Below are 27,807 nucleotides of genomic sequence, written 5' to 3'. Positions count from 1 at the left end.
ACCTTTCTGCTGAAGCCTCTCTAGGACCTTGTTGCCTCAAAGTGGATTGTGAAACCATGTGATTTTTTTTAAACTATTTTTTTATTTGAATTTTCTAATTTTTTGTATTTCACATATATTCTTTTCACTCTGTTATTCTTTCTGTTCTGAGAAAAGTCCTGAGTCGAAAACGTGAAAAAAATAAATACATCTGATCAAAATCAGCTTCTGTTCTTATATGCGTTGTTATTTTCCAACCTGAAGATTCAACAGATTTTGTCAGCGCAGCCTGAATGCAGCACACAGTGGGCGTGTCCAGATGTCTCGGTGGGCGGGGCCTTGTCAGACAGGTGTAGAGGCTCAGTGGTGTGGAATAGGTGCCTCTCCTGTGCGTGACGAACAGAACAGGTTTCTGTTTGGTCAGGCCACGCTTTATTTTTATTTTATGTGCCAACTCAAACACAATTCTGCTGTTTCCGTGTATTTGTTTACTTTTACTTCTCTGTTCAGATGTTCTTCCAGAAGCTGCAGAGGACTTTTTTTTGGCCCTCGGTATGAAGTTAAAGCTGTTTACAACCTGTTGAATGCAACAACATTCAACTCGTGTCAGTGGACAGAAGTGGATTATCTTTCTTTTCTAAGCGTCATGTATGAGATTTGAAGAGGAGACACCTGTCACACCTGCCTACAGGTGTTTTTTGGACTGCTACCTGCTGTCAGCTCAGGACTTCCCTTCTCAACTTAATGCATTAATCTCGATAATGAAAGTTTAAAACCAGCGAAGAAGAAGGACGTTGATTTAGTATTGTTTTTAGACTAAAGATGGAATTGACCGGTCAAAGGACAAACTGTCTGGCGCTGCTTTTACTAGTCGGTGAGTTTCCTGTTTCACTAATTTACATGAAAATACACTGTTTGATTCACAGTCTGTGCTGACACTAAAACAAGTATTGAAAATACATTTACTTATTGTACTTTTATGAAATTGTGTTAAAGCATGTCTAGTACTAAATACTGTCACCTTTCAATATGTAAGTTGACAAGTGCTTCACAGAAACACGAAAAGGGGAAAATGGAAATAAATACCATCTTATGGGGCTTCATGGTAACTGACATTTCTCATTCTGTTACTATGATAGCAATATAAAAATCCTAAAAGCCCCTGAAGGGAGGCTAAAGATACATTTGGGTACTTTTAAGGATACAATAGTATCAGTATTTGCATAATATTTGGATAGTGTTCCCTAACAGAAATGTGGCCTTGAAAGAAACTTTAAAGGTATCAATAACATGTTTAAAATAATCATCTTTCGTCCTTATTCTTGTGCCTAAGTAGTGTGTCTATGCAGTCTAAGTCTGTCTGCTCGACGTTACAGTCTCAATATTCTTATCAGTTGTTCAACAAACGTATCTCGTGCATGTCTGTCTGTCTTTTGATTTGCGGAAAATGACCTTAAATTTAAGGTGATGGTTGATTAATACAGTGTAAGATCTTTGGCCAAAATTATCTAGACACCCATGCTGTTAAGTAAGCCTGTCTAATTTTTAATGTGCGGAAATGGAATTTGTCAGTTCTCCTAGATAAATGATCATAAATTAATTAAAGATGATGATTAATTAACACAGTTTTTGATTTTTGGCCAGAAGTATCCAGAAGCCCATCTACTTTAGTCTGAACATCTTCTTGTTTTTGTGTGGCGCTTTTGTGGTCTGTTTATTTGATCCAGTGAATGGCAATCAAATGCTATTGTTGCCAGTAGTCACACTATATGGCCAAAAGTATGAGGACACCCCTGGTCTTAATGTGTCAGTGCGTTTTTGGACTATTTTTATGCAAGTGTATTTTTCCTGCTTCTTTAGCCAATAAAGTGATTCATTTATACGGTGTACACTATTTGGCCTACTATTTAGTATCTGGAAACCCATATCTGCTGTTACATTTGTGTTAGGCTGTTTTTTTTTGCTTGGACTGAGGTCATATTTGATCGAGTGGAGGAAAATGAAATTGCTCTTGTTATATATAGTTAAACTAAAAGTATGTGGACACCTATGTCTATGTCAGTATAAAGCTATTTTTGGTGCTTTGTTCAGGGCCTGTTTGCTCCATTGAAGGGGAATCTAAATGCTGTTTTTGCTGTAGTCGCACTGCATCGCCAAAAGTAAATGGTCAACCCTAATTCTGTGCTTTTTAAGTCTTATTTTGGATGTGTGGAAGTGAATTTTAAGAGGATAATTCGGTAACTCTTTGGCTAATGTCGCGTTAGGCTGAGGCTGTTTTATGCTGTAGTTACACTATGTGGCCAAACGTATATTGTCAACCCTTGTGGTGTGCATTTATGTCTTATTTATGTGTGATGGTATATTTTTCCCTGTTTTGGTCGATAAACGACATAACATTGAATATGATGAAGATGTTCAATTATTTTGTCAAAGCTATTTGGACATCTGTGTCTCCTGATACATGGTTTGTTCCGGGCCTCTTTATTTCTAAATGCTCTGTGATAAGTTGATATTTCAGACAGTATTGAGCCAACAGTTAAGGGAAAGACCTCTCCTGTTTTCACAGCCTGAAGCAACTCCTGTGCACAATGCAGGTCAGCAAAGAAAAGGTCTTCCCAGTCTGCTGTGGAAGAATTTGACAGCACATTTGAACATTTGAAAAGTCGTGTGTGAGGTCTATCACCCAATATCACTGCCTAACCACTCACGCTCCTATGGCTGAATGGGAGCAAATCCCTGCAGCCACAATTAAAAGTCTGAATGGACATGTACACAGAAGACTGAGGGCATCCTGTCACATTTAATTTTCAGTCGTCAACATACTTTTGTCCCCGTCGTGTACCTGTTTGTCCCTGCAGGTGTGGAGAAAGAAGCAGCATGACAGAATGTGGCTCAGTCACATTCTTACTTTTAGTCAACATGATTCAGACCTTATTGCCTAACATGCACCTTCCTGTTTCTGTGACTAATTATGTTGCTTTTGTTTCCTTCTTCTTAAGCGGAGATTAAACTCCGAGTCCGACTCCGACTGTGTTGCTCCAGTTAAAAGAGCAAATGCACATATAAGATTATTGTTGTTTTAACCTGCAGCCACACATGTGATATGAAGTAAATGTCAGCCTGAGTGAACAGGAAAAGCTTGTGTAGCAGCCTCAAGTGTTTGTCTAGAGTGTTTGTGGAGTCTTTAACTCTTTCATTGAGTTTGATGTCAAGCTCTCTTGACTCACTCTCACCTCTTTCTCTTGGCCTTCCTCTAAAGTTTTACATTTACCTCTTTCTTCCTGTTACGACACTGTCTCTTTCTCCCTCTTCTCCACATTTAGGTCACCCACAATGTGGGTCTTTGTTGGCCAAATTTAAACTTTGTGTTTGTGAAGAGATCTGTGTCCTCTCTTTCTCACAGTTATGTTGGTGTGTCCTCGCTCTGACTGTGTGGGATCTTTTTTTTTTTATCTGTGGGAGTCCGTGTCCCATATCAGCTGTAGTGTAATCATTAATTGAATGATGAATCAGTAACCACAGACAAAAAAGTGTGTTCAACCCAGAAATCAAAGGGCAAATGTTTAGTTTTTCCTGTTTGAGTTGCTGATGTGCTGCTCTCACACGCTTTCATTTATCTTCGTGTCGGTCCCACGTTCAGATGTAGATTTTTAACCAGATGAGATAAAAGAACAATCCGTCATAGTCGTCGGCAGCTTTGATAGTTAAACGCCTCACTGACGTTAGACTACCACGTTGTATTGAAGCTGCTGGAAGCTTCAACTAATATTTGATTCAATCTCTGTGAAAAATGTCAATTCTCTAATAAAAAAATAAAAATAAAAAAAACTGAGTATCATTAGGTGTACATACAGATTTTGGACCTGTCCAGGAAAAAGTAGAAAAAGTAGTATTCCTGCCAGAGGTGGCAAAAGTCCACACATTCTTTACTCGAGTAGAAGTATAGATACTTATGCAAAAAAAGACTTGAGGTAGAAGTACTGATTAAATCTCTTATCTCCAGTAAAAGTAATAAAGTACAGGCTATTAAATGTACTCAAAGTATAGAAGTAAATGTTTCCCTCTAAAGGACATTTCTGTGTAAAGCTGACTGAACCTCATGTCATAAAAATATAATTAAAAAAATACTAGATGTGCAAGCAAAACAAATGTTAGTTCATTTAGTGTTCAGGTGACAATAACCAGTCCAATGCTCAGATCCAATCCTCTAAAACTGCACCTAAAACCATCATTTAACACTTAAACTCTCCATCACCGTAGCTCTTTATGAAGCCTGTCTGTAGCTCATAAAGGAAAGACTTCTGCTTTTGAGGGAAAGAATTAACACAGATGAAAGCAGTATTGTTCAGGGTGTTAGCACCGTCGCCCCACAGCATGAAGACCCAGTGTTCAAAACGTCCGCCCTCCTTTGTGGGGTTAGCAAGTCTTCTCACTGTCTGCATGCCAACAGAGGAGCAGGTCAGGTGATACGATGACTGCCTGTAGGTGTGGATGTGAGTTTGTCTGTATACAAACCTGCCTGGGGTATAACCCACCTCTCACCCAATGCATTATGGGATACCGTGGTCCCCTCCTGCATTCTTCAACAGTATAAGCAAACAGAATGAACGGATCGACTGGTTTTCAAGACAGAAAGTTGTTTTAGGATTCATATGTATATACTGCGTGTCTGCTGTTGTAGTCGACAGTGAAAACACCTCATAGTGTGTCACTGTAGGGAGACAAAACATTACAACTGCATCTAACAATTATTATTATTATTTTTTTTAACAGCTAAATGGATTGATCCATTAGTCTCTAAGTGACTATCACCCAAAGTTCACAGGGCTACGGATGACATCTTAAAATTGCCCGTTTTATACGACCACAAAAGTAAAACACAATTATGTTCAACTCAAAGGAGAAAATATTTCATAGGAGCCGAACACCGTACTTTAGAGGAATTATTTGCGTTCTAGATTTATGTCTAATGTCTAATCAATATCACAAATGCTTATTTTTCAATGAAAGGACTGGTCTCTTTTTTGGGGGGGCTGTGCCGCAGCGACTTCTCTTTTGCTTTCAGGTTTGATTTGTACGATGTGTCACTTGATAAGCACTTGTGCTGTGCTGACCACCTTCTGAATCTTTAATGGTATTGACATCGCAGAGACGATTTTTGCCTTTTTTATATATATATAGCAGTTGCTGGAGGTAGTGTGTTTTCAGGTTTTCCATCCTCGTCCATCTGTCCTGTTCTTGTGAACGTGATAACTTAGGAACACCTCGAGGGAAATTCTTCAAATTTGGCACAAATTACCACTTTGACTCAAAGATGAACTAATTAGTGGTCAGAGGTCAAAGGTCACTGTGACACATTTTTGGCCATTACTCATCAATTCACATGATAATTGCGACATTTTACACAAAAATGTCTGATAGCATATATGATGAAGTGATGATGTGTTTATTTTCCTTAGAAAACAAAACCAAAAATAGATATTAACCGTACAATGATTTAAACAAGTAAAAAGAAGCAAACGTTAGAGGACCAAATGAAACAAGCAACTGTTTGGGGTTGACTTAAGCGATAAAGATCTCAGTTGGTCTACTTTACTATGTTCTGTACAGACATTCAGGGTGAACTCTAATAACCTCAGTGATCCCATGACTTTTCATGTATCATGTATCTCCTTCATCATGTTAAAACTTTGGTGTGAAACCAAGTAACTGCAAAACTTAATCTTTAGCAGTTTGTGTTTAGTGCTTATTAGCAATATTAACACAAGATAATGAAGATGGTAACCATACAGGATGTTAGGATTGATTGTGTGAGCTTGTTAATATGCTGACATCATGATTTTGCTCAAAGTATCGCCCTGCCTAAATACAGCTTCAGACAGCCGCTGCCATGACGCGTCTGTAGACTTTGTGTTGTTACTTGGTAAAAAACCTTCGAACAATTAATTGATCAACTTTCTGTGTTGGTAAATTATACCATATATAAATGATAAAACGTCACATATTATGGAAATGATCAGAGGGTTAGGGTTAGTTGTGAATGTTTGATAGTTGTCAGGGCATTATGATGATGAATATATTAAATAATTTCTACATTTTACCTTCTTCAGTGGTCGGTGTGCAGAGTGTCTTTGTGGAGCCGCCTCAGCCTGTCATCTCCCTGCGCTCCCTGGCCGAGAGTGAGACCAGGCTCCCCTGTCGCTACCAGGTGGAGGAAGGGGAGAAGGTGGTGCAGGTCACCTGGTTTAAGGAGCTCCCAGGTGGAGGCAAGGACCAGATCATCACTGCACACTTCACGGACGGCCACACAGGTAGGCTGCAGCGAAGGGGTAACAATGAAAAGACTCTTTATTGAACAGAGACGTTTTTATAGTTACAGTTACTCTCTGTGCACGAGGTCTAATCCTTCTGTCCTTATCAGGCTTCCGTCTAGGAATCTTACCTTCGACATTAGATATTACACCAATCTGATGAGCAGTGAGTGTTACAAAGATCTACTGAAGTCTCATTTCAAATAGATATTACATTGATGACTTCAAACACCAGATTTATCTTCTTTATTTTTACAGAGCAACTCTTCACTGCTGATAAGATAAAGCTGAGTTCTGAAATGGTTAATTTAAACTGTAGTCAGAAAAAAACTGAAATAAAAACTTTCAGAAGCACCTCAGTTGCAGTTAATTGTCTTGGACTTTGCTTATCATCCAAATCGTATTAAAGGCTCAGCAGGCGATTCTGGAGAAAGGTAGTTGATTGTTGGGTCTCTTTCCTCAGACGTTTTATTATTACCTTCATTTACTTAGTCTCAAAGATCATTGAGGGCAGGACCCTTATTTACAGAGATGTCGATGTTTGAGTTGAGATTAGAGGCACAGAACTACTCCAGTCCTCCGCTATCCCCTGAACAAAATATTGAGGCCTCCGTCTGCTCCAGTGGACTGTGATTGTACTGGGAAGCCTTGAGGCGTAACTGTGAATTTGCTTTTCTCAGATTAATGATAATTAAATAATAATTTATGTTGTTATCTGTAACAAACTATATTTCAGAGAGGTTGAGTTTTGAACTGTTTCTATTCTCCTCCCAGTTTGAGCACTAAAGTTGGTTTCAGTTGTTTTGTTTTGGTCAAAAGGAAACATGAGAAAACTCAATCATGGTAGTAGAACACAGGCGAGACTCCATGTTGGATTCCCACAATGAAATGTAATAAACCCACAACAGTAAGAATTTGATTAATTGAAAATCTAATATCTAATTACATGTTCAGTGTTTTCTGAAATGAAGAGTTTGGCTCCCCCAATGACCACAAAATCGTGCTGTGTAGCAGTCATTCTGTGGATCAGATTTGGCTTCTGTTCCATTACACTGAGCTCAATATAGATCACAGATTGTTTCATGGATAAGTTTGTAGATATATTTACCTAAAGACTTGAAGGTGTATCCAGTGTGGTTCAGATGGTTTATCAAGCAATTCCTCTTGACCCACCTGGTGTAAATTCACAAGGGGGAAAAATAAAGTATAAGTAAATGAAAGAAGATAAATAACAAGAAAATCATTATTGCTGTTTGTTCCTTTCTTCACTGTTGCACAGCAGAAATTAGGCACTGCATCGATGATCTTTTTATGTACTCAGTGGTTTCCACACTGGGTTGGGGTTAGGATGTGCCACTGTGATAAAACCCTTGTGAATGTTTACAAATCTGGCAACACAGAGTGATTTAAAATGAGATCATCCCAGGAGACTGTGATTATTTGTCTGCAGGGTGGAGCTGTGACGTATTTGGACAAATGTTGATTCATGTCTAGATTCTTTCATGACATTAACTAATTCGATAAAAGTATTTTTCCTTGTTTCCATCATTTTGTCCCTTTAAGCTCTGAATAGATTGTTGGATGTATTGTTTGTCCTCAGCGGAAGTTTTTGATTTGTGTATCAGAGTTCGGGCGCTACTCTGGCCGGGTGAGGTTCGAGAGCGGGACCCCCACAGAGGATTCAACTCTGCTCATCCCGAGCACGGAGGAGTCGGACGAGGGCAGCTACACCTGCCACATCTCCGCCTTCCCCAACGGAAACTTTGAGAGGCACATCACACTCACTGTCTGGAGTAAGAGTCATCCTCCTCCTCCTCCTCCTTCTCCTCCTCCTCCTCCTCCTCCTCTCGCTTTTTCTTCCTCCCACACCTTCCTATTGTAATCCTATCAGAGCTGCTATAATGATGTTTAAACCGTAATCATCTTCATAGAAGAAAAAGCAGACCAGGGGAAACTCAGCAGGCTTGCTGACGTGGCAAAAAACTCTTTAATGAAGGCATTTTTAAAGTTTCAGTGGGTAAAAAGCAAAATTTGAATATTTTTGGATCCTCCTTAACAGCAAGTGAAAAAGACAAGAAGAGGTTGCATAAGGTGCGCTGAAGATAAAGCAGATAGGTAGTATCTATCTAAACAAGCTGATTTTGTGCCCAAGCCAAGTGCAGAAGGGTTTGATTTTTTTATGATAAAAGATAAACAGGTTCGACCACAGAGTCTGATTCAGTTTGTGATAATCTTCCGAGTTAAACAACAGCTGCGTTGAAAAAGAAAAACAGTATTAAATAGATTGCATCTTTCTTTTGCTCACTGCCAAAACAAGTGCGTACTCTAGCAGATCAGGATTTTAACAACATGAGGCGGTGGTGCTCTTACTGCTTTTGTCCACAGGGGCTGCCAGAATCAACGCAGAATCAAAGTTCCTTGTAGCTGCTTTAAGTCAAGTAAGCTTTTATTTATATAAATCAAAAGTCTGCCTTGAAGTACTTTGCACCTCCTGTCCTTGGACGCACTAAATTTTGTGTATACAGAGTAGACAGACATGGAAAATGAAAAATGGCAGTATGGAGAAACAGAATCACAATATATGTAAATAAAGTAATGCACAACATATAGTGTATTTATTAGCTCAGTAACGTAGATTTCGACTAATATGTTGTAGCCAACGGGCCTATTAAAACCATAATACGAAGCTAAATTGCTTCCATTGTTGAAACAAGTTCAGCATCTGCAGCAGCCACACGCAACTTTGGTTCTCTAAAGGCCTTAATTGCCCAAATTAACCATAATTCATTCATTCAGTCTCACAAGTAGGTTTTGCAGTGGGAACATTTAAATGCTTCTTTTTAATTGCGATAGATGAATACCAAACTAAATGTCCAGTTCCTGCAGTACTGTCATTGGTCACTTGGTCAATATTTTGGATCTCCTCCTCCGTCACTTACTGACGGGGTTACTCTGTGTCAAGGTTTTCTGTGGATTTTTAAAAAAAATGTAATCCTCCTTGAAATAAAACCCTGCAGAGATACTATCTGTTCTAAAAAACTTCCATGGTGACAGTTCACACATGAACTTGTCCTAACACGCCACTGATCAGACGAAACCAACAGAAATACACACACTAGAAACCGACAACCTCCAGCACTGAATTCTCTCGACTTTTGAAACCATAAACGTTCAACCATGACTGGGTTCTGATCTGATCTTCATGATCTGGGTCTCTAGATAAAGGTTTTTTTTGCACAGGACTTTAAACTTTCTCATGCAAACTCCTCTTTTGGTCAGACTTGATTGATTTCTGCCGTTTTTATGCATCTGGGTTATTGTGGTGGTGTTATCTGTCCACGAGCTGCTGTCCTGTCTTATTAAACGATGGAAGAGTTCCGTCATTGGGCTTTTTTCTTGCGGTGTATAAAAAAAAAAAAAACTTCTTCCCAGAAACCAGCTGTCGATCAAACACTGTGGGCGGTCCTGTGAGGTCATGTTTGTTGGAGTTTCTGTTTGTAAAGCTTCTACAGGTGGTGCCCTCTTCTTTGTGTGCTAATCCATAATGGATATTTCTTCTAATGCTAACTACCTGTTATGTCCTCATGCATTAATAATCGGAACACCAGTGGAAAGACTCACCAGGTGCTACTACAGAGTGTGTGCGACATGGAAGGCTGTCATGACTGAAGTGTGAATCACAACCGTGTTGAACCAGTTAGTGACGGAAATGTACTCAGGTGAAAATATCAAAGGTGACTTTTGTCTCAAAGCTGTTTTATTGCACAATTATCATTCACGTGAGGATGTTACACCTTGTTGATGCCCACCGTCTATCGTGGATCGCTCAGTAAGATCTTGGTGGTACATTGTTTGATTACGGTCTTCTCTTTGCTCCAGGATATATCCAATAACTCTTTTTTTATAACAATCTTCTTATGAGGATCTTGTTGCTCAAACTCATCCCTGACACACAATGACAATCACAACACAAACACACAGAAACATTCCGTGAAATCCTCGTTTCAATGGATCTAAATACAGAAAAGGCAGATGAGCTTTGAGCAGACTTTGGGAAGTATTAATTAAATCTGAGTGCAGTAACAATACATGCTGTTATTTCGGGGAATTTGATTTAGCTCATCATTTTTAAGGCTAATACTGTTTTTATTGTGTTTTTGACTCACAAAACACAGTGATGTAAGAGCAAGACAATACAGAATCTGAAGAAATAGCACAATTACACACAACACTGTAAGGGTTCTACGTTTAAAAACATAAATAAAGTATGGTTAAACAAAAATAATGTCTTATATGAGAATAAAAGAACAAAAGAAACTTCCTCTAAAGCAACCTTGCTGTTATTACCTTTTATTTTTATTTGAATACTTAATATAAACAATTATTATATATTTTAATGGATTGTCATTTTATACTTTAATGAAATGAAGCCTTAACACAAGTATATAGATTATTATTATTAATTTTATTTTTTTGTTGCAGTTTATGCTTTCTGTAGTACTCTTGGTTGTCAGTCTCATTTTAGAACATAAAGATTTTAAACATTTCAAGATTAATTAAAAAACAAAGCTTTCAAATATAAATTTGAAAAAAACATGTGAGCAATCAAATCTATCTTTGACTTTGTTTACTGTGGGGTTTGTCTCCTTTTGTGGCAAATGAATTACCCTAAAAATAAGAGTGTAGAGTGGTGGAGCGAGAGTCTGTAACCCAAACTTTAATTTAAAAAAAGTGTACAGACAGAACAGTTACACTCCTTTCCAAGTGAAAAGGCAGCCAGATGAACTCATAAACAAAAGATGCACAAGGCGGCACATCTTCTCTGGATTATTCACTTGATATCAATATTTCAGTTCTTAATATCATGATTATTGTTAATATCATGATATCACAACGACCCTATTTTGAACATGAAGCCAAAACACAAGCCAGAAACTCCAGACATGATTTATAGAAAAAGTTTCTTCTTGTCTTCTGCACTGAGTCTGTTTCATATTGGACCACAAAGAACCTGAAAACAGCCTTCAAGTTTCAAACTCTGCTGACACTGTGCTGTTTATCAATATGCACGGTGAAGCTCAAACATCATACACATGTTTGAGTGAAGGGCAACTTTAAGTTATAACTCCCTCCTAAACTGGTTCTGTTCCTCTTCTTCTGTCAGTTCTACCGATCTCCTCCCTGGAGCCGGTGTTCCTGGTGGAGGGCCAGTCCTACCGTGTGGCCGCCTCCTGTCGGGCCGTGGGCCGCCCACCTCCCCGTCTCTCCTGGGACACTGACCTGCCGGGCCAGTCCAACAACCGCTCCAAGGAGGGCGGGTCCGTGTCCAGCTACTACTCCCTGCACCCCCTGCGCAGCATGGACGGGAAGAAGCTGGACTGTTTGGTGTGGCACCCCGGCCTGAAGCAGCCGCGCAGGATCTCAAACAGCCTGGTGGTGCAGTGTGAGTACAGCTGACGATGATGATGAGTTTTAAGGCCAAACTAGACGAGGAGGAGTAGATGTTTCATGGCTCATAGAGATCTGAATAAACTGAAAATGAAACCCCGCAAACAGAGTAGCTTTTTAGATATATATTTTTGTTTTCTGAAATCTTTGGTGAGTCATTTACCCCATCCACAGTTTGTTTTTCTTTTTTGCAGCTTGCAGCTTCATGAGTCATGATTCATGAATCTACTGACAGTAGTCTTAGGAAATTTAACACAAATGCCATGCAACTTCAACTCTTTAACTTTTAAGTGTTTAAACATAACTGTGCAAAATCTTTCAATTTTCTTGACAAGAGATTTGCAATACTTGAATTAATCTCACAGCAGGAGGAAAAAGATCCATTTGGCAGTGGCTAGAGCAGCAGTCAGATGGAGTTTATTTGGAAGTTATAAATAAAAATGTAGTTTTTAAAAAGAAACTAGAATGGCGCTTACAGTCTCACTCAGAGGGAGCAGCCACTTAAATACGGCTGATGTTTTTCCATCAAGATTCATGTATTATTCCCAGAGAAATTAACAGAAATGTTGAAAAAACCCTATTTCAAAGTGGGAAAGAAAGTGAGAACATCAGGACAAAAACTCCTGCACACTGTTCACCTCAGTAACATTCATCAGGTGATCTTGAGATAAGTCTCTTACCTAACTATCTTTTTATCTTTATCATTGCAAATATTTTACTCTGTGAAAGAAAGTGATAGGTAATAATCCAGATCCACACTGACTGAAAGTTAATGGGGTCTACTCTGGGCTGAGACCCGTCCTCCATCCAAGTTTGGTGTAAATGCATTCAGCTGTTTTTGTGTAATCCTGCTGACAAATGAACCAACAAAAAATCTAACAAATTGATCCAGGTGAAAACGTAACAACCTTGCTTTAAAATTTCTTTTGATCATTATCAATATTTGAGAGTGATTTTAACTACAATTATTCAGTCTTTAAGCACATTATAAAGTGTTCTGATCTGAAAAAAAGTTTTGGTCCCACTTCTGCAGACTTGATCAGTGTGAGAATGCAGAGTATATTTCTGCTGAAATAACAGTGTTTTTTCTGAGGCAACTTAGATGAACGATTTAAAGAAAAAGACCCATGTGATGTGTTCATAGCATGAGCCAATTTCTTCTCTGCTTATAAAAAGCCTTAAAATGTAAGGTCTTTGACGCACTATATAGATGAATATTTTGTATCACTGCATGTTCATGTCTGTGTTTCTGTGTCAAGACCCCCCAGATGCCAAAATCTCCAGCACTCCAGGAGACTGGTTCGTGGGTCTGGATAAAGCTGAGCTGGTGTGCAGCAGCATAGGAAACCCAAAACCTCAGAACATCACCTGGACATGGTACTGTCATCAGCCTGTCTGCTGCTTATACATACATACATACAAACATACATACGGTTTAACTCTGTCTGGCTGCTGACAATTACATGTTAAATTCACCCCACTGTGATGCTGTCTGCACTGCTAAATAGCTCTTTACATGGCACTGGAATGTGTCTCCAAACATGCATAAGCCGCAGCTACACACTCACGAACAACAAAGAAGTGTGCTTTAATGTAAAGGAGGGCGTCTCTCTCCCCTCCGATTCATGGCAGAATAAAAGCCTCGGTGTCTTGTTGCGCAATTGGAAGTCAGAAAAAGAGCGAGGGAGATATTTTCACACGAGGGAGGGAGTCAGCGACACAAGGAAGAGCAGGAGACACATGCTAAGCACTTAATCATAGTGCCATGCTTTAAATATCACTGTAATGCCTGGTAAAACACAGGGTCTGCACTTTAATTAGAGACACTGCACCAGCCATTACAGCTACGACTGAACACACAATGATCGAATATTGTGTGTTCTGAGTGAGTAATATTTCAGCCATGAGGCAATATTGAAATATTAAGATTATTCTGGATTAAACCTTTTCAGCAGCACAGACGCTTCGGCGCGCTCATCATTGAAAACTTGGATGAGCATGTTCAGACATACAGAGGCTTTACTTGATTTTACATTTTTTTGCCAAGAGTTAGATAAGATCGATATCACTCTCATGCAGCTGTTTAGCTTAGCTTAGCATAACGACTGGAAATGGGTGGAAACGGTTAGCCTGGCATCGTCCAAAGGGAACACAATATGCCTACCAGAGGAATCTTTTTGGCTGCTAAAGATGGATTACTCACCCTATCTTTATCATCCTCAACCATCTACTCTGTGTCAGATGCAATCTCCACCTGTGACTCTATTATAAAGGAAAAGCTAGGTGGGGTTTTGAGAAAAGAAATCTGAGCTGGCTACAGCCAGTTTTTGGGAGGGGGGTAGAGCAGCACAGTGAAACACTGGGGCAACATGACCCCTCTCAGTGGACCTGATCAGAAACTGGCTTTCCATTGTGTGGCCTGTGATGGCTTCAGCTGCAGTGTGAGACTCAATAGCTGGACTTGTTTAAATCCCTCAAACCTGCTATTTATTCGGTCCATCCAGATCAATGGGCGCCACTTGTAAGCCCAGCAGGTTTTGGTTCAGGTGCATGCGAATTGGTGGTTAGACTCTGCAGTGAACCTGATCGCGTGTCGTGTTTGTTTAGCAGAATCACTTCTGTAATGCAAAACCAGTTGCTGCATTTTATGCAGTAGTTTTGGCCGATCAGATATCGCTGCGTTGGCGTTGTTCCTACAACATCATAGTTGTCATTGCAAACGGCTGTCCTGTTTCTGTAATGTCATAGATTGTTCAAGCTCTAAGTTAAGATAACATAATGGTTTCTTTTAAAATGAAGGAGCCACATACTGATTTTCAAGTTCATAATTTTATTTTAAGTTACTACTAGAAATAGGTTTACATGCTTTCATGCTCAAAAAACACATCCATTCTGTCACACTGTCGAGTGCTGCAGCACTGTATTCCCTCTCTGTCTGAAACACTCTTTTTTAGCTCCTGTCTCCTCAAGGTCGCCCCTCCAGAATATTAAGTCTGCTCTGATTGGTCAGCTCACACACGCCTGACCCAGCACTACTAACAACAACATAGCAGCTGTGCTAAATCAATTCTTGCCTGCCAAACTAGACACTAGTCATAAATTATGCAAATATTTGACATGTTGAAGTAGTGTGATATCACAAAGTCACAGAATTAAAGGCAGGACTTCTGATGACGTGTTTCAGGAGCAGTGTTTTGTGTGGAAGAGAGGAGCTTCTGTTGTTGTGGACACATTTTTAACTTACACTATTGTGTACATACACTGACACTTACACCGAAGAAAAGGAAAACAAATCTGATCCCCTTTAAAGGATTGATTTACCCAAAATGAAACTTCAATCACTATCGACCAACAGTCATGCCAATGGACATCAAGTAAAGTCTCGTATGGAGCAATATTAATCATGATGTTGTAGGAACAACACTAACAAAGCAATACCAGATAAACCCTGTTGACTTAGATCAAATGTCATTACATTTTTGTGTGTTTCCTCCTCTGACACTGCAACAGAAATAGTTTGAACCGGATTGAGGGTTCATTCCTGTCCTTTCTCACTCACCTACGTGACTCACAGCTGTGGTTTCAGGCAGTGACTCATGGGTCTGTGTGTTAATCACCTCTGGGATGCATCTTTGATTGCGTCAATTAATGGTGACATTTTCTTTGATTATTCACAGGAGAGGAGGAGCTCTGCCAGATGGGGCGTCTGCTGTTGGAGGGAAACTTGTTTTTGGGCGGCCCCTTCGTTTGAATGACAGTGGGGTGTTTGAGTGTGTGGTCAAGAGCAGTGTGGGAGTAGGAAAAGCAGAGTACACATTGGCTATAACAGGTGAGTGCAAAGATTTTTCTGCTTAGTAAGGATTTAAATGAGAAAGTGTCCGTCTACTGTTTGCTTTGCTGGTATTTTAGATGGAGGCAGTAATGTAATGTAACTAAGTACTGTGCTTCAGTACAATTTTTAGGCTTTTTTACTTTACATGGAGTATTTTCTTCCCCAACACTGCATTTTGGAGGCAGATACTTTACCTTGACATTGGTAAAAGTATATTAAAAAAAAAAACCTAAGTAATATTTCAAAACGATATCTTTATGTTTATTGAGCATGACTTTTTGATACAACATTTTCCTTTACAAGTATTGAGATTCTTAAGTAAAAGTACAAAAGTATTTAGCAAAATAACAATCAAAAGTATCAAAATTACTTCTGAAAGTGAAGGGGAGACAATTAGTGGTCTGAGACAAAATTTGTTTTAAACAAAGGCAAAATACTGAGAAAATTCTCCTTTTAATTTGAAGTAATTGTGCAAATATGCTGCCCTCTTGTGATGGATAAAATGCATGAAAAGATACTATTGAGCTGAATCAGCATCAAAACAGCTGCATGAAAGAAGTCACTGTAGTTTTGTTGCTGTGTGAATGTGTTTGTGTGAGAGAGATTCATCAGATGTCTTCCTCAAAGGCGGGCCCCCCATTGACAACCAATTGCTGATCATTATCGGCGCTTCTGCCGGAGCTTTGGTCATGTTGCTGATCATCATCGTCCTGCTGGTCAACCGCCACCATCGGAAAAAAAACAAAAAGCTCGAGATGGAGCTCAGTGAAAAAACGTAAGATGATCCACATTCTCCTTAAAAAAGCCATGTTGTGAGAAAGTTGAAAAGACTTTTATTTATTACCCCAGCAGTGATGACAGCTCAAATGTGAATGTTGTCATCTGTTATTTAAACTGTTTATAGACTGAAATTAAATCTTCAGACACTATTGCTCAGTAAATCCTCCTAATGTGCTGTCTTTTATTTTCCCAGGGATGAAATTAACAGCCTCTCCAGACAAGCTTCCTTCAGGAGACTGAACTCAGTCAGCACAGACCCCCGAGTGCAGGTACAAACACACACACAGACACACACACTGTCCTGCTTAGAACAATAACCAGCAGGGTTGAGAGAAACCAGGTCAACACACCCGTCCTGGCTGGGCGTAGCCGGGGTGGAGCTGTTTGCAAGTCAGCAGCCTTGTCTGCTGTGGAGGCCGATGATTACAGGCTGCTGGCAGCAGCTTCAAACAAATAGCAGGCAGTGTTACACATATTATTAGTATCTCACTGTGGGTGATTCATTTTATTTGTCTTTTGTGTTCAAGTTGACAAACCTTCATTTCACTTTCTCTGTTTTTTTTTCCCAGACTGAAGATTACGCTCTGCTCAGAGTAGACAGCCGGATGAAAAACAGCGAAATGTCTCTGGTGAGTTCCTCACATGACCTTAGAAAACAATGTGGAGTGGAAGAACAGTTAAAAGAGTTTGATAGATTTGGTCACAATAAAGGAACATGAGTGTGACAGTGAAGCAGGAGAGACTTTGTGTACAAAATCACAGTTTGGACAAAATTTAACTCAGCTCATGCTCTTGGCAGAGTGATTTTCATAAAACTCAACTGTTTTTGAGTCACCGCATGTTACCTGATAATTGAACTGAATACAGTTAGTTATTCGTTAGTTGGTTATTTGCAGCCTCTTTTAGCATGATTATTAAATCTAATGGCTGACAAAGGAGGATTTTACTCAATGAAAATAAGTTAAGTAACTGAGTAGTCTTGATTTCTGAGATGACATTAAGTCACATCAAAAGCCAGATTTTAGTTTAGGAGCTTTGCCACCTTCCATCTGAAATGCTGAATATTCCCATTTAAAGTGTAAAACAGTCAGATTTACAATAAAAATGCCAAAAGCAACATCAGTCAACAGCTTTCTGCCCTTCATTAGAACACAACTTATCTTACACTTTTGCATTACAGTTGCATTTGCATCATTGTTGTTCAGAAGAGTCCTGTGAGGAAACAAACATTGGTAAACACTGTTGTGACTGTTTGGGTCTCCTCCCTGCCATACAGGAACGACCCATCTACAGAGGCAGCCAGTCCACTCTGGGTGGAAAATGGGGTCCTCTGGGAGGGGTGGAGGTGGATGAACTGGGACGTCCCGTCGTCTGGCACGACGAAGGAGCAGAGATGGACAGAGAGAAGGAGGAGAGCAGGAGGAGGGTGGAGTCGTACCTGAAGAACAGCAACATGTCACTGGTACGTGACAGGCAGCTGAGAGATTAGGATGAAATGCATTTAGTTCCGACTGTGATGTGTCACACTGTAATTGTGTTTTAGTTACAGTCACACACTGTCATAGAGACAGACAAAAGAACAACAAACTAATACATCGGAAACAATTGATGGCCACAGACGTCTTCTTTATTCTATCAGCTACTTTGAATTGTTTCATTATATATGTGTGCTTGGAGGACTGTAAACATAGAGTGAAAATGTCTGTAAATTCTTACTTTGTTATGGTTTTGTACCAGTGCAACCTGATCTGGTTCCTTATTAGCTCCCTTAAACTCATTACACTCATTCAGTCCAACCAGTTTCAGACGACAGGAAGTAGTCACTCTACAGCGTTGCATTCAATGCTGCCAACATTTTGTAAAGTTTATATTGTCATCTTTTTTCAGGTGGAGCTAGTGGTGTTTTACTGAGCAGCCTGTTGTAAAATGATGTTGCTTGATGCTACTGCTATGTCAGAAAATATACCATTCTGTGACCTATTTCGGTAATTCTCGCCATTGATGGTATTTGGAGAATTATAGTGTTTTCATGTCTGTCTTTTGAGCCCTGATACATTGATTCTTACCATCACTTAACAGAACACACATGCAGTATCTGATAGGTTGTCGCAAAATATTGTACAAAGTTGGAGAATGTATTTATTTGAAATTCTAACATTTCTGCAGTAAAATGTCTATCAGACTAGATCTTTGTTGTACATGTGTTTAGTTTCCAACAATGTTCAAACCCAGGGAAATCCTCATTTTACTCAAAGTAACGGTGCGTTTGATTCGGTTGCCTGTCGCTATAACTAACATCATATGATATGTCAGAGAGTGTGGGAGGAAGTCGGCAAAAGAGAATAAATTTATCATGAATAGACTTCAAACATTTCTGCCTGCATCACATAGATTATTTTTATCAGGGATGGTGGTTAACAACAAAGACAGCAACAACTCCCATGATCCAATGCTTCTGAATAAGTATTCTGAATCGCAGCATGTTTACTGTTGACATGATTGACGGTGTAAAAATAATGATCTTTGCAGCAGAAAAGTAGTGATCTGATTTTTCTCTCTGTCCAGGACTCAGGACTACCCTCCTCCCTGGTTCCAGTGAAGGCCCAGCAGGAAGACGGTGTCGGCACCAGAGACCCAGAGCTAGGCCACCATAGAGAGGGAGACTCCCCTCAGTCGGTAGCGGAAGAACGCGAGGATGACGAAGACAGCGACTCCTACCAGCTCTCGGAGGCACTCACCAATCACTTCTACTTCAGTAATGGGGTCCTCAGGCCAAAGCCACACTCCAACGCTATTCTGCTGCACCCCAGAGGACAGATAATCTAGACCACAGACTCTCACCCACAGCATGAGCCAGTCTGCATTCCTGCATCAAAAATGACCTCATTCTTTGTCATGAAATGTTTGTTTTGTACACATTGACTGGAGGGTGTAATTAGCCCCATGAATGATCCAAGCTTTGATTACATTTTGCCCCTGGCATGTGAGTTTTGATCCTTTATCCTAATCCTATGATAATTAAGATATGTTCAAAATATTTTGGGGACATGAAATGCCTTTATTTTGAAAGCTGATAGTCAATGAGGTGAGAGAGAGAAGATGCTGATTGTCATGCAGCAAAGGCCCCAGAGCGAGACACAAATCAGGGACATTGTGGTTCAATAATGCTCCAAAACAGGGCGAATTTCTAATCCACCGATTGAGTTTTCTCTTTCACAGTCCCTGATTTCTCTCCTTCAATGTGCAAGGAATAAAGGTTCCTGTTGCACAGCGTTTACTGCACTATCTGCAGCGTTAATATGTTGCATCCTCTGCTTTGGTGACCTACAGCAAATTTAAAGGTGCAATATGTAACAATCAGCCACAAAACTAGGGAGCTTCATATCAACAGAGTAACCGCAACATGCTGCTAACTGTTAGCTGCTGCTGTTAGCTTGTTAGCACGGTTAACTGTGCAGCTTGAGGTCCAGACTGGGAGCTAGGAGCATCAGGAGAGTTTTGTTGTTGTTCACATGGCTGGCAAAGGAGATTTGAACCGCTGTGTGGAGGAGGTTTTTCAGATCCGTGACGGGAAGAGCCAGCAGGAAATGCTGCCAGGGAGCTGCCCTATAACATAACTGCAAATACTGTTATTTCTTTACATTTAGCTTTTATTTTTAGTTAATATCTGAATGTTTCAAACTAAATTTCTTACATATTGCAACTTTAAATTCACAAAAGGAGATTCCCAAAAGATCCTCCAACTTCTGATTCCTCGTTTACATCACCAACAGTTTAGGGAGGAGGATGTGGACGAAGACAATTTCGAAGCTCCAATGGCTGGCTAAGTTATAGATAGGCAAGGCGATTCTGGAGAACGATAGTTGGATCTTTCCCGGGCCGACAAATACCAACACTTTGGGTCAGAATTCAGGCTGAATACCAACCTAGAGTGTAGGTACAGTATTTGGCAGCCTTGGAATGAGACTCAACACTCAACTATCGTTCTCCAGAGTTGCCTTCCCTACTTTAAAGAGTAAATTGTACTCAGTACTTAGATTTTTTTCAGCTTGGATGCACCTGTGGATAAGACGTTAGTGTATGTATATGTGTATGTATGTATTAAATATATATATAAGGAGATATAAAAAGTTACTGTGTGTTTATGATCATGTATTGAACAGCTACCTGCAACTATGAAAAGGTCAACAAGGCTGTTACCCTGAGGGCCTGAACACAGACATAGACATCGAACTGATGGATGTTCATGGATGAACTCAGCAAACTGGTTTCGATCACCAGATTTTAACATATCCATGTGAACTTGACAGTGCACAGCAATGGACAGACTGGATCAACCATGGAGGAGATGAACTTTAAAGCAGTGCTGTGTATCAATGCACAACCAGTGTACATGTTGTGAAAATTGTTTTATATCTGTGTTTTTCTATGAAACTGAAAAACTGACATGTAAATGTTGTTTACTCATAAAAGTACACCATGAAACAGTCATTGATCTTTATTTTAACCTGGGATAAGCTTGTTTTCAGCTCACATAGGAGGGATAAAAGGCATCCTTAATAACAGCAGCTGCAAAACAAATGTCTAAAAATGTCATTTCTATTAGACTGTAGTGATTTCATTGTTCATCCTTTTTATGACGTTTACATCCTCATTAACTCGGTAATGATTGAGTCATGTAGAAAAAAAGAATTTCACATGGTGGCTGGTCTCACTGTGTGTGACGGGGTGATGAGTTCAGTAATCACAGAGATCCTCAGTATAAAATGATTGGCTCTATGTTTTGAGAAGTATGCTTATTCAATTCCTTGCCAAGAGTTAGATGACAAGATTTGCACCCCTCTTGTGTCTGTGAAGTAAATATGAAACTACAGCCAGCAGCCAGTTAGCTTAGCGCAAAGACTGGAAACGGGGGAGTCTAGCCTGCCCAGTAAAAAAAAAAAAGCACCCTCAGAGCAAACAAATCAATATGTTACATGTTGTTTATTTAATCTGACAATAACCAAAAGTGTAAGAAAAATAATAATGAAATGGTGATTTACAGACTGCTGAACTATTTTTTATATTTGAAGAGAGTCAGGTGAGCTGTTTCCCCATTTACAGTCTTTATACTAAGCTAAGCTAATGGGCTCCTGGAAGTAGCTTCATATAAACAGCACATTTACAAGTGTGACAGTGTTCTTATCAGATCTGATCTAAAGGAACAGTTCACCCAAAAATTCCAGTACTCACTATCTACTACTGAAATGATTAGTGGAATAAGAAACTTCACGACTTTCCATCGGCATGGGGGTGAGTAGTCAGTCATGATCTACTCACCCCCATGCTGTTTATCAGTGAACTGTTCCTTTAAGGCAACACAGTTTCCAATATGTCAGACTATTCATATAAGCTGCTGCTCCTCCACGCAGATAGTTATACTACAGGCACAGTGCAGGTCGAAGTGAATCAGGATAATTCACCTGGGCATGCTGTAGAAAACCACCTCTGTTTTAAGGAACACAAAAGAGGGTATGAGTGTTCAGAAAGTCTTTTTTGACTTGGCAGGCTCCAATCTGATGTTAATGACCTATGAGCATCTTAATGGCATCAATAAAAAAATGATGCGAGGGTGAAGTCATAAAATGCTGACATGATGAGTCAGGGCTTTCTTTCCTGTCTTTGTTAGCCTTACATACATATGACTGCAATTTACAAAAGGAAGGAAAGAAATTATCAGTGTCTTGCAGTAATCATTAAAGATGCAATATGGAAGAATTTGCTCCCTGTTGTATCCATATACCAAACCAATAGGGGGCAACATCGTCACGTGATGCACTGTGGCTCAAATAAAGACTTTTTCCTACAAGCTCAAGGCAGGAACACACCGGCCCAACCGTTGGCCGTCTGAAGCGTTTGGGGAGACACGGACGAGTTCGGAAACAAATCTGTTCGGTGTGTTCAGCTGCGTTGGAAGCTTTTGAAGCCGCGTGGACAAAGTCTGAGAAGGTTGGCTGTCGGAGGATTGGACGCCATCGGATACTCTAAATGGTTGTCTTGTTCAATGACCATTCTGATTGGCGGTGTGCTAGCGAATCAGCGCGGTGTGGGAGGGGCGAAACAAACCACTTCTTCCCTCCTGAGACGTCTTCGTATAATAACAAGCCCGAGAGCAGACAGCGCGACCTTCAGCTCAGCCACAATGCTCTTTCAAGTAATGCCGAGTATTGTATTCCACAAACGTCTTCTCAAGTCAAACGAATACTGAGCCAATACTGTGTGCATTTTGTTTTTCTCTGATAATCTATGGTCTGCACTCCGTTCTGTCATTTCAATGTTTTGGAGTTGTGGCACGAGACAAGCTACCCGAAGTTAAGGAGGCTTATTGCATCTTGTGCAAGTGCAGAACGTACACAGTTGGCGAGGCGGTCTGTTTCAATGCAACTTCTCTGCCCAACGGCTCAGATGAGAGGCAACGGAGTGGTTGGATAAAGGCAGTTGGCCGTTGGTTTGAGTCTGGGCGGTTTGTGTTGGCCTTTATACTGTAAAATAAGCGTCTGTAAGATGGTGGATACATTCTTTTGAGCGTCACAACCCCTGAAGAAATAACTAATTTCACTGTGATTACTTTGGCCCTTCAGTCCAATTAAATTGGGAAATCTAGCAGAGCTACACGATTGAATTATTTTATCCCCCATTCCAGTTTGGCGGGCACTGAACCGGAAGTTAGCTGGCTCGGTTGGCGGACATCTCGAGCGCGACGCTCTATAGGCTGCACAACACAGAAGATCTGGGTATTTTTATACACAGAAAGTCAAGCAGCTTTCAGAGGAATGGCTCAGTCTCCTACGCTGTATCCAGGTTTTAATGAAACATCCTTGATTTGGACTGGAGGCGGCGGCTTTCAGGACCGGGAGGGGGAAGATGCTGTTGAGAATGCTGCTGGGGAGCGGTGCCATAACATATATTAAAACTGTTATTTCTTCACTTGCTGATGGATTGTTAACCCAAATTCTTACGTATTGCACATTTAACTGTGTGTCAAATTGCTTGTTTCAGCAGTTTTACAAAGACAACACCAAATGAATTTCACTACTACTGTCACATGATGCCAGAGTCAAGTATGAGTTCAGTCTCATCCTGTAAGTTCTGTGACTGCTTTTTATCTGGTCAAGGAAAAAAATGTTCGGAAAAATATATTAATTAAGCTGATTCAGATGCAGATCTGGGCTACTCTACTTGCTTGAATTCTTTTATGAACCTGATCATAGACAAAGGATTACAAAAATTGTAGTACCAAGGGATATCAGACAGTCAGAGGTTTGTCCTCCATCCCTCTCTGATCCACACTGACTCCCATCAAACAGCCGAATATCCACGACCAATCTGTGCTTGCATGTATAACCTGTAGAAGTCAATATTCAGCTGTGTCACCAGGATTCTGTGTGTTCTTGTAATAATAATAATAATCTCTTAACTGGCTTGAATAACAAACAGTACATAAGTACTAAAGTTAGTTCTGACAATAAAGGCTATGTCAAAGTTACAAGATCCAAAAAAACCAGGAGTGCACAGTAAAACAGTCGGCTACATTACTTTTCAGTAATATCAAAATACAAAGAGAATTTGTTAATTAATCTAGACATTAGACAGATATTTCTAGTTCTCCTGCTTCAGTATCTGTTGAATCAAACTGCGTTTTGCGATAGAGCCTCTTTGTGAGTCCGCTGGTGAGTGCGAAGGTTACTTCTCTGAGAAAAACTCTTGCCGCACGTATCGCATGTGTACGGTTTCTCTCCCGTGTGAATCCGCTGGTGAATCTCCAAGTGGCTGACACGATCAAAGCTTTTGCCGCAGAATGGGCAGATGAACCACTTCTCCTTTATGTGCCGCCTCGCTATAGTTTTGTGCAACTCGGGGTCATTTAAGAGAAAGAATCCGCTGTCCTGGCTGAAAACTGACGTGTTTTTAGTTTGTGGTTGTTTTTCAGCGAGGAATCTGATGGACAGTCCTCTCTCTTGGTGATTTATTGCTTCAACAGGCTGACTTGGCTGAGCTTGGCTGAAAGGCACAGGAGCCCTCGATTTGCTTGACACACCTTGTCCATTATCCCTCATGAACCTATCCGAGTACACTGTTTCCGGTGAATTATCAAAAATATCCAAAGCGTTCTGTATGAGGAGGATTTCCGAGTCCAGATTTTGTGACAGCTGCTTTGGTTCAAAGTAGCAGTCTGAGTCATCAGCAGCATCGCTGTCTCCCACTGAAACGGACGACCACTGCTGGCTCTCTTGTTCTTCCATAACCTCAGCAGGTGGGAGGTCGAGCTCCATCTCATGGCGACCTGCTCCATCATTAATGCTGTGATCAGAGTCCACCACCTGCTCCACGATCTGGACGTCGTCCTCGTCTTCTAGCTTGACTATCAAGTCCTCATCATCGTCCTCTCTGCTGTTACTTTCACAGTGGTCAGACTTGAGCCGCTCGCATTGTTTCTCCTCCGTCTGTGAAGGTGGTGGTGTTCTGTGATTGGCCGAGGGGTCCACCTTCTCTCTGACGCTCGGATCAGAGGATAACGTCTGGACTGAATCTATAATCGGCACTGAAACGAGAGACAAGGAGGATTTTATTCAACCCTTAAATAATTGATCTATCAAAACACTCACGGTTAGATAAACAGTTTTTTCGGCTGTACTGTACATTGTGTTGCTGCATTTTATCTTTTATCCACTTCTTTTCTAAATGTATCGGTGTGTACTATGTATAGTCCGAAGCCAGCTTTTATTTTGTTCTGTAATCCTGTGATGCACAAACAAATAACCATGATATCTTGATAACGATTAATAAAACAATTGTTATATGCAGCCCTAGTCTGGTAGTCTATGATGAAAAGCAGCATATTCTCACATTTGAGAGGACGGAACAAGGAAATGTTTGTTAGTTTTCGTGATAAATTTCTCAAGCCACTAATTGATTTCAAAAGGTTGATCAGTTTCTTGTTTATGGAGTTTCGTTTTTGCTCTTCAATATCATATTTGACCATCCACCTCATGATTACACTATTCTATGTGAAATGATGTCCTATCGAGGATTAAATAAATGTTAAAAGGGGCACTATGTAGTTTTGGGTAAGACATTTTAATCTGAAAAGAAAGATCTTCATTGACGTGACTTGGCAAACCCTGCCACCTTTCTAGCTTCAAACAGTGTTTTGGGGACCTTATTTTCCTCAGAGCACAGCTTGTTTATTCAGTTATGGAAAAAATACACATTTCTGAATGTCTATCATTACCTTATAAATATTGCAAATATTATAATTCAGAGTTTGGAATTCCTTCTCCCAAACAACATAGTGCCCTTTTAAAGTAAACATTGTTATGGTCTATTATTGTCTGGTCGGTGGTTGTTCTCACCATCACCGGTAGGCGGCAGCAGCTTGTCGTGCTGCTCTCTCTTGGACGGACATGATGAAGACAGATTTGTAGTCGGAGCCTGAGACAGGACCGATAACCGCTCGTTTTCCATCAACACCAACTTTCTGTTCAGGGCTTCAATCTCGTTTTCCCTCCGGCGAAGCTCGGCCTGTACGAGCGTGAAGCCGTCCTCCCACAGTTTACTGATTTCTACCACGGCAGCTTTAGCTAGCATCTCCATGATCGAGGTTAACTTGCTCTGGAAAGCCACACAATTCGCCATGTTGTCCCGTGTCAGCACCTCCGCTAGCAGTAGCAACGTTAGGCGAACTTTCTCTGCGGGGCAAGTCACGCAACGTTCACAATTTCGTCTGTTGTACTTTACATTACAGCTGCTGTTTGAGGTGAAAACATGGAAGTGTAATACAATAGTAACAGGAAACGCTGCTGGTCATGTGATCGACGATGTACGGTGCGGACTGTGGGACAAAACGCACAGCCGCCTGCCTGTAATGCTGACATTTAAGTTTGCATTGTAACATGTGTAAAGTGGCACTGTGTAGATTTGGAAAATAAGTGCAAACAATTACAATAGTGATGAGGTAATAATACAAATTCAGAAGAAGCCCTCAGAGGAAAATGAAGTCCCCAGAACACTGGAAGCTAGAAAGGTGGAAGGGTCTGCCACGGAAGAAATTGTTGGTACCTTTTATACAACCACTGTGTATCTGAGCAGGCTGTGTACACTGTACATGACCACCTACTCTAACGTAACATCATTATTTATGCCATTTAAAATCTATGCCTATTAATCCTTGCATTACTTGTATCCTGTATACAGTACACAGAACAGATTCACCTAATACACACACACACACACACACACACACACACACACATATATATATATATATAAAAATCCTACATTTCTTAAGATAGAGCACATACTCAATGAAGACACTATTTCAAGTTTTGCCAAACAAGTTCTTCAATAGGTTCATTCACTTGTATGAGTTCATCTTCTTTCTAGTATCTTACTCTGTAACTGATCCCAATTTGGGAACATTACACTGCACTAACTTGGACGAACCCCACCTCAAAATGCCTTCCAAGACGAAAAACACACAGAAGTTCTCATAAATTTCTCTGAACTTTGACCTGTATGTTGTATGTTAATGCAGAAGACCCTCCCCCCAGAAAGTTACCACAAAGCTTGCACTAAACTGCACCAAAGACATAACACATCTCAAGATACTAACATCTTTGGGACTAGGTAGTTTGCTTTTATTAAGTGTCATGTGCTGCTTCATGTTGTCCACTAGATGTCACTCGGCCTCTATTGCCATGAGAGGAAAAATGTGAGCTCAGAGCACCTGCCCTTGTAATAAATATTCTATTGAATCAGAACTATTTGGTTAGCTAATTACTGCATAATGCAGTATTCATTGTAAGGTTTCTTTGCTAGTTTTATACCTGATTTTGTGTATAAGCAAATGCATTATAAGTCTACACAGATCAATTAATTAAATGAATCACGTCACGTAACTTATTTATTGGGCAATAAATCCTCCAAATTTGACTTTATTTGCAACATTTAACCAGTGGCCATCTGTGAAAGTAATCTAGCCTCTGAAATAATAATAGTTTAATAAAAACAAAAAGGCTCCCTGTGCCTTTCAGTTCTCTGGTTTGGTGCGCATCAAAGAGCTTTGGTGAGACACAATAAAGATGGAAACTAACATAAGCAACACAACAGCATTTGTCAACCAAAATGGACCACTTTATAGAAATAGTTTGCTCCATAACGTGATCGTTTGTTTTAAGCCATGTGTCCGAGTATCCAAACTTTTTATTCAGTGTAGCATTCTTATAGTGTCCTATCTTTTTTTTGTGTCTTGACTCTTTTGAATGTCTCTGGCTCTTCTCTTTATTTTTTTTATTTATGTGGTTGTGTGTCTCTTTTTCTCCCCCAAGGCACTCTGAACTGCATATGCATAATATGTACTATACAATAAAACTAATTTATGATCAAAGTTGATGATTCTATTTCTTCTGTCCTTTGAAT

The 27,807-nt window shown here is 40.1% G+C and overlaps 2 protein-coding genes across 3 annotated transcripts; one reads left to right on the top strand and one right to left on the bottom strand.

The window, feature by feature from the left end:
- Positions 1-379: 379 nt before the first annotated feature.
- On the top strand, positions 380-20,837 carry nectin4b (nectin cell adhesion molecule 4b). Of its 2 annotated transcripts, none has more exons than XM_030403771.1 (11): positions 380-853; positions 6,090-6,290; positions 7,916-8,083; positions 11,455-11,733; positions 12,998-13,115; positions 15,416-15,567; positions 16,198-16,345; positions 16,544-16,619; positions 16,920-16,979; positions 17,627-17,812; positions 18,916-20,837. In XM_030403771.1, the coding sequence occupies exons 1-11, from the start codon at positions 802-804 to the stop codon at positions 19,174-19,176; spliced, it is 1,701 nt and encodes a 566-aa protein (XP_030259631.1). In that variant the 5' UTR covers positions 380-801; the 3' UTR covers positions 19,177-20,837. The 2 variants fall into 2 exon arrangements, with proteins under 2 accessions (XP_030259631.1, XP_030259630.1); XM_030403770.1 differs by having other exon boundaries at positions 16,174-16,345.
- Positions 20,834-26,219, bottom strand: LOC115573127 (zinc finger protein with KRAB and SCAN domains 5). Its single transcript, XM_030403772.1, has 2 exons — positions 25,743-26,219; positions 20,834-24,931 (listed from the first exon to the last, which is right to left on the bottom strand). The coding sequence occupies exons 1-2, from the start codon at positions 26,023-26,025 to the stop codon at positions 24,018-24,020; spliced, it is 1,197 nt and encodes a 398-aa protein (XP_030259632.1). The 5' UTR covers positions 26,026-26,219; the 3' UTR covers positions 20,834-24,017.
- Between the last annotated feature and the right edge of the window lie 1,588 nt (positions 26,220-27,807).

Source organism: Sparus aurata, chromosome 21, assembly GCF_900880675.1.
Source record: "Sparus aurata chromosome 21, fSpaAur1.1, whole genome shotgun sequence".
Taxonomy (NCBI): Eukaryota; Metazoa; Chordata; class Actinopteri; order Spariformes; family Sparidae; genus Sparus; species Sparus aurata.
This window is presented reverse-complemented; position numbering and strand designations above follow the sequence as displayed.